The sequence below is a fragment of the Dryas octopetala genome, chromosome 9 (assembly GCF_963921425.1).
Source record: "Dryas octopetala chromosome 9, drDryOcto1.1, whole genome shotgun sequence".
Taxonomy (NCBI): Eukaryota; Viridiplantae; Streptophyta; class Magnoliopsida; order Rosales; family Rosaceae; genus Dryas; species Dryas octopetala.
This window is the reverse complement of record NC_141374.1, coordinates 2,501-10,173: the sequence shown is the minus strand read 5'-3', so window position 1 is coordinate 10,173 and position 7,673 is coordinate 2,501. Positions and strand designations below refer to the sequence as shown.

Here is a 7,673-nt window from a genome sequence, read left to right as displayed (position 1 = left end):
CTATTCTGAGTTGTTGCATCTACCTTACGAGAATTTGCATCAACACGCTGCTACTGTCAATTGGGTCCTTAAGGATGGAATTGGATACCTCAGCAAAATTATGCTCTCCAAATATGGAAGGCATTTTGATGTCAATCCAAAAGGGTGGAGGTTGTTTGCTGATCTTCTTGAAAATGCTGCCTTTGGACTGGAGATGCTCACCCCTGCATTTCCCCATCTTTTTCTTTTAATTGGTGCTGCTGCAGGTGCAGGGCGCTCAGCTGCTGCACTTATTCAGGTTATTTTCTAATTTCAGTTTTGCGACTTGTGTAGAATGACAAGTGGTTTTTATTTTTATTTTTTATTCTCAGTTTTTATTTTTCAGAGCATTTTTACCACATAAACAGTCTTGCATTTTAGTACATATGCAATAATTTGACTGTTTTTTTTTTTTTTTTTACTATAGTGCTGTTATTTATAAAAGTACATCTTGTGTTGAATGAACCTTTTTGGCATCCTATATAATTCCAGTAGTTAATCATTTTATGATGCCCCACTGTAAGCACCCTCACATTCATCCAATTTAATGATGCACACTTATTGAAAGTTTAACCCCATCATTTCACAGGCTGCTACCAGGAGCTGTTTCTATGCTGGTTTTGCTGCTCAAAGGAACTTTGCTGAGGTATCATATTTTGAAATGTGATTGACTTTAGGAAGCTTGGAAGCCTCTTACTTCCATTCGTTTGCATGGAATTGGGTTTAACATGCAAATGGCACATCATCTAGTTGATGCTAGAATTTGACTGCAGTGTGATTTTACCTTGATGTACTAATTATCATTTCTGAAGGAATACTTAAATGTAGGTGATTGCTAAGGGTGAGGCTCAGGGAATGGTGAGCAAGTGTATCGGTATCATGCTTGGTATAGCGTTGGCTAACCGCATAGGGTCTTCTACGTCACTTGGCCTTGCTTCTTTTAGCATGGTCACTTGGATCCACATGTTCTGCAATCTGAAATCGTATCAGTCCATTCAAATAAGGACTTTAAATCCTTATCGAGCAAGTAATTCCTCTGTCTCTCAACTTTTGTTTGATCTGAGTTTAGTGGTTGCGACATCCTTATTGCTTCATCTTATTTGAATCAAGTTTTACTGTGCATGAAATACCAAATGTTCTGTTTGCATCACTGACCTTCTGAAAATGTGATGGAAAGGATTCACAATGATTCAGCATACTGGTAGGCCTATGTGGTTAATTTGGAATCAGAGGATGGGTTATATAGAGGGTTATTTTTTTTTTTTTGGGCCTCAGGAGAACATGAGGTTGCACCTTAGGATTCGAATGGGTTTCTTGAGTTCATGAGTATCACGTGGTAAAGGTGGACATAGGATTCCAATGAGTTAGTTTTCTTTCAATCAGGGTAAGCAACAAAGAATTGCCTGTTAGAGTAACCAAGAGTCATAATGCCATTCTAAACATGGGTCACAAAGCAGCAGAAACATGGGAATACTGTTTAATTCTAAACATTTAAACATCCTAAAAATCTATTGCCTCCCAACTCCATCCCCAATCTCTTTCATCATTTTTCTCTATGTTTCTTTGATTCTTTCTCACTGAATAGGGAAATGTTGCAGATGTTTGGTAGCTTGCATTTGACTGTATCTGCTACCAATAACGTGTTGCTATCATTTCAGCACGATTCTTTTTAATCGTTTGAAAAAAGTTGATGATGTAACCGAGTGAGAGCAGGCAGTTATACTATAATTTTTGCATCATCATTGTAATAGTCATGGGAACAACAAATAATAACTATTTCTAGGTAAGCTAATTTATAATTAAGTATAAACTTGGCCTGGTTGTTTCAACAGGTTTGGTTTTTAGTGAATATCTCCTCAGCGGCCAAGCACCTCCTGTCAAAGAGGTCAATGAGGAGGAACCACTTTTTCCAGCTGTACCATTTCTTAATTTGAAGCCTGCAAACAAAGTGAGTTACTTTTGTCTTCCTCATGTGGCTTATTATTTATCAACATCAGTGATGCGGACAGCCTTGAGAATGCCCATCTTAAGTCTGTGTTGTGGGAGCAAGGTGGTGGAATGTTCATAGGTCATTTGTAGGGAGATGGCAATCTGATGAATGGCATCATAGGGTTTGTTTTGATGTGCTGATTCTAATTGACGAATGATGATGATGATGACATTTTTGCAATCGTAATCATTATAACTGAGGAAGGAAAATGAGAATAACGAGGATAAGACAATACAAGGTGGGTGTTGCCTATGATAAGACAATATAATGATGATGAAGAAGAAGAGATACGCGTATCCATTATTATGAAAATTTTGCATTCGTAACTGTTGACAGTAATAAGAACTTTACAGGAGATACAAAAAAATTGAGTTGTAGTTCTCAGAAATTTGAGTAATAAGAATTTTACAGAAAAGAAGAAGATGAATGTAGTGTTGCGGTAATTGTAAGGAAATTAGAGAAAGACTGGAAAAATGAGAAGAGAGAGAAGAAATTATAAAGGGAAATCAAAATCTTATTTTCTCTACAAGAGATAGCCTTATTTATAAGCTTAATATAGAATCCCAAAGATTAAAAATTATGGCATCAAGTCTTTGTAAGACCTAAATACATTGACTCTTAGTGGACTGAGTCTTTTGATTACCATGGCCATTTGTCTTTGGACCAAAAAGGCCTCATTGATAGATTTGGGCCAGCAAGCTTAGTGAGGATATTTCTTTTCTTACCAACTATCAATACGGCACTAGTATATATATACTAGTGCAGTATTGATTGGGGAATCATTGGATTGCATTGTGCGATCCCATTTTATTCTTATCAAAAGTGATCCCCTTATGAAGCTCCTCCTATATATAAGTGCGGATAGTCTGCAACGCTGTTGCAATTTGGAACATTAGTTCAAAAATAAAAAGAAAAACAAAAATTGAGCCATCGTCCAAATGATGACATGCAATGCGTACTGTCGCTTTAGAGAATATTTCTATATTCATATACAGGGAAATTCTTTCTTACCAAACAGTTGGTCATGTTATGTTGGCAAACTATGAATTTGGATTATTGATTAGAATCATTGGTCGGCACTTGAGCACTCTCAAATCAACTTTTTCAGGGGCGCAACCCTCAAACCCCAAACAATCTTAATATAGTTATACTCTTGGTGTGATTTTGAGTAGCTTGGTTTTAATAGATAAACCCTGTTATGTTCCTCCCTTGTAACCATGTTTTTCTCATAAGTGTTTCGTTGATTTTGGGCATAACTTGAGGGTGGGGGGGGAGCCTGTCCAATGTAGATGTAAGCTTGGTTAACAATTCCTTGAGAAATTTATTGAAGTTGGGAGGCCATGATACTACTCTCACAATTAAGATGAGTGGAATATATTGACTTTGGTCCATGACATTCTATGATACTTTATGCTGAGCAACTTGGTTTGAAATTTTTAGAAAATTAGTTGTTGTTGGTTCCCATTTCATTTTTTGAGAAAATTTTGTACATTTGGTAGTTAACAAGAGTATGGGGGTGGATAGAATCCAACAGTAATCCATGTATGTTCCTATTGAAGTTACCCAGTCTAATTTCATGCATTGTTTGCTTTGAACATCCTTGTTTAGGCACAATCAAGAGTATTATCTTCAGAAGCAAAGGATGCGGCTGCTGAAATCGAGCATAGGCTGCAGTTGGGATCCAAGCTCAGTGATGTAGTAAACAGCAAGGAGGATGTGCTTGCACTGTTCAGTCTATATAAAGAAGAAGGCTATATTTTGACGGAGCACACGGGAAGATACTGTGTGAGTAAATTGTGTCTGTGTTGTCACTCTCTACTTTTCACCCCTTGTTTCTTTCACTTCCTCTCAGCACCTTTAGTTTTAGTCTACATCTGTTTATTCTCATGTTTTAGTTCTCCGTTTCATCTCATAATTTCATTTTTCTTGATTTGTATCCTTACTATTAAAATGTAAAGTCAATAGGGAATTCAGTTTTCTTAAATTTGTAATTGTTCATATATCATCAAAATAGTATGCCTATACTTGTATGTTTGAAAGTTTGCTATTTTAACAATTGGGAATGGTATATTACAAATTAAATGGAGGAGGGGAGAGAGTTGGGAATGAGTATTTTGGGATAGAAAACAACTAAATTAAGGGGATACATAAGAAATAAAAAAAAAAAAACACACCATTTCTTTGTGTTCATATAATCATTATATAAAAGGAAAAAAAAAAAAAAAGAACATAATCATCATAAGAACTCTTTTTTTTTTTTTTTTTCTCTCTGTATATAGACATGATTTTTACATAATTCATACATATATGGGCCCGTATGCATAAATAAATACTGGCATGTGCCCTTGTGTACATATTTTTTTGGGTTGTAATTTAAATATTGGCATTAACCAGGTAGTGCTTAAAGAAACATCATCGCTACAAGACATGCTGAAAGCATTGTTCCATGTCAATTATCTGTTTTGGTTGGAGAAAAATGCAGGATACGAAGCAAGAGGTACTTCCATTGACTGCAAACCTGGGGGAAGGCTGCAAATATCTCTAGAATATGTGCGAAGGGAATTCAAGCATGTGAAAAACGATGGGGAATCAATGGGTTGGGTTACAGACGGGCTTATTGCAAGACCTTTACCTAATAGAATTCGTCCGGGGTATGTGGCATTACCAGTTGTTTGCTGAAATGATGTATGGATGGTGTTCCACGATGGTTTTCCTTAGCAAATGAGAAAAGAGACTATCACGGAGATCATCATGGGATCCCTATATGCTTTTGCCTTGTATTCATATTTGCTGCAAAGCTTTTACAGTACAGGTGGTCAAACAGGGAAAGACAAACTTAGAGGACACATGATATGACGAGAAGGCAGACCGTCTTTTTTGAATAGTGTGTTTAAAGGCACTTAATCACAACCTCAAGAGCCGCCGTTGTGAATACAAGGATAATATTTCCTTTTCTCGATCCCTTGCCACCCATTTTGCCTTTCTATTAACTATGTGTTAGTATTGTATTCTCTAGCTCAAATTAAGAACGTTTGGGTTGAAAATACTTTTGGAAATTTATGTTTTAACTTGTTTAATGAAATGGTTGTATAACTTGTTTTGTTTCTATAAAGGAATTTCCTGCCAGGTCTTGACCATCCGTACCTTGTCGAGGGATATTTATGGACATAGAAGACCAATTACTTTTTGTATTTATATATTTTTTGTTTGAATTACTTTTTCTATTGTCATGTCTCGCACATAAATTAATTACTTGTCGAAAAAAATTATTGTTCTTTTGTCTCGAATTCATCCTGCCCTGCCCGGGAAGAACATAAATGATGTGTTATATTATGATTATATAATAATTATTATTTGTTGGAGTAAACTGTAGTAATAGCCTTTCAATTATTACCTGATTCTTAATTTAGTTCCACAATTCGATTTTTGAATTATATAGTCCTATTTTGATAGGAGTCTAACTTTCATCTTTAATATCAAATCTGTTTCATTTTTTGTTTTGTTGATTTCTTTGGCCGGTTGCTTTCTACCATTCTGTCCTCTCATATATAGATTCTCACTTGTAACCTTTCCTTTTAAGTGAGACATTTGTGGGATTTTTTTTTAAAATTAAATAACAGGTTTCTCACTTTATATATATATATATATATATATATACACACACAAAACAACGGACATAGGTATTTCTATGACATTTTAACATTTGTTCGGCCATATTTTACAGGTTTAACATATTAGGGTATAGGATTCTATACTTTAGTGTATAGAATTATTCTTCAAGGTTATATACCCTAAACCCTTACTGGCTATGCCCAAAACTGAAGAGTTAAAACCTAAATTCTAACCGAGAAAGGAGAACTCAAAATCATAAGAGTGCATGTGCATGCACTTTTTATTGCACAACCATACCGTAAGAAAGGAACGCATAATTTGTTTGTGGACAAGAACATATAAGTACATGAAGTTGGGAGATTTTCAATTGACTTGAGTGCTGCAGAGATTTCCATGATGATTCAAGCCGCAACAAATGCAATTTTTCAACAAATGGTTGTAGAACTTCTGCTTCTTCTGGGGCAAAAGACATGAAAATGGCAACTCTTGAACAGCTTTCCCGTACTCCCTGGCATTCACCATTAACATTAGGATCGGCCAATTAGATTTAGATATCATTTTAGGAAAAAAGGTGCCAGCATCTTACATACCTATTGTAGTATAACATCATGTCATGGTCTTTCCTCGAAGCCCAATTATGTGGTTGCAGAATCAACAATCTTTCCGCAGCCATGATGAGCAGGCAGTAAAGGAGTGTGGCTTTAGTATACCCTAAATAGAAAAACTAATTGAGACATAAATATTGGAAATACTTGTATATATAGAAAAGACCAAACAAACACTTTGCCCATCACGGCATATAAGTAACAAAAATTATTCAAGTGGTGCCATTATTACCCCATCTATCCAAACGGATTTAAAAAAGTGCAATTGTTCACATGAAATCGTGCTCGTTGATGGTAGCCCAAACCTGCCCACAATTCATTCATCTCCTGCAAAAAATAGATAGTGTTACTTCATTTTGAAGTTGAGGAACAAGGTTAATAAAAAAAAACCTGAATGTGAAGCAAGAGACCTGAAGCGGAGCCTGGGCAAGGTGGTGAATGCTTGGCCATTTGCGCATCCAATGGTGGTAGTACTGAATAACAGTCTGAACCTTAGTCTGCTGCAGCAGGATTTCCGAGACCCACAGTTAGGGATGGCAACAGAGCGGGTTCGGGGCGGGTTTGGCAATACCATACCTGCCCCGCCGGGTAATTGGGTCCCCATCGAGGGTATTCGGGGCCCTATTATTTTTTAAAAAATAATTTTTTTTATTAATAACATATCAAATTAATACAAATATATAATATAATAGATGAAATACATTAAAATTTATCATATTATATTACAATAACACTAAATCATAAAAAGAACACTATTAAATTTTAAAGATATGCAACAAAAATTAAGAAAATAAATTCAAATATAATTATATAATATAATATTTTTATTAAACGGGTATACGGGGCGGGGCGGGGATGGGGATGGCATTACCATACCCACTTAATCGGGGTGGGTCCCCACGGGGATTTTCGGGGGCGGGGAATTTTGCCATCCCTACCCACAGTCTATACAGTCTTCTCTCCATATCTTCGTCTGATGTCTGCGGTTGAGGCCATACCATTCCAACAAAACCTCCCTAATTCTCTGGGTCTCCTATTCGCTAAACAAAGCTTGTATATCTTCCATTTGTGGTTCGTTGGCTGATTGTACTGCCTTTTTGTTTGTCTTTGCGGAGGATACGGTGCTGGTAGTTTTTTATTGGAAACAGTTGCATTCTTCTTCTTCTGCATATAGGGTTTAGGGTTTAGGTTTAGGGTTTAGGGTTTAGGGTTTAGGGTTTAGGGTTTAGGGTTTAGGGTTTAGGGTTTAGGGTTTAGGGTTTAGGGTTTAGGGTTTAGGGTTTAGGGTTTAGGGTTTAGGGTTAGGGTTTAGGGTTTTAGGGTTTAGGGTTAGGGTTTAGGGTTTAGGGTTTAGGGTTTAGGGTTTAGGGTTTAGGGTTTAGGGTTTAGGGTTTAGGGTTTAGGGTTTAGGGTTTAGGGTTTAGGGTTTAGGGTTTAGGGTTAGGGTT

General features: G+C 36.4%; 1 protein-coding gene across 1 annotated transcript; it reads left to right on the top strand.

Moving 5' to 3' along the window:
* Nucleotides 1-51: 51 nt before the first annotated feature.
* On the top strand, nucleotides 52-5,203 carry LOC147272984 (protein root UVB sensitive 1, chloroplastic-like). Its single transcript, XM_086256978.1, has 6 exons — nucleotides 52-277; nucleotides 608-664; nucleotides 847-1,045; nucleotides 1,851-1,966; nucleotides 3,617-3,793; nucleotides 4,403-5,203. The coding sequence occupies exons 1-6, from the start codon at nucleotides 101-103 to the stop codon at nucleotides 4,685-4,687; spliced, it is 1,011 nt and encodes a 336-aa protein (XP_086113104.1). The 5' UTR covers nucleotides 52-100; the 3' UTR covers nucleotides 4,688-5,203.
* The last annotated feature ends 2,470 nt before the right edge of the window (nucleotides 5,204-7,673 follow it).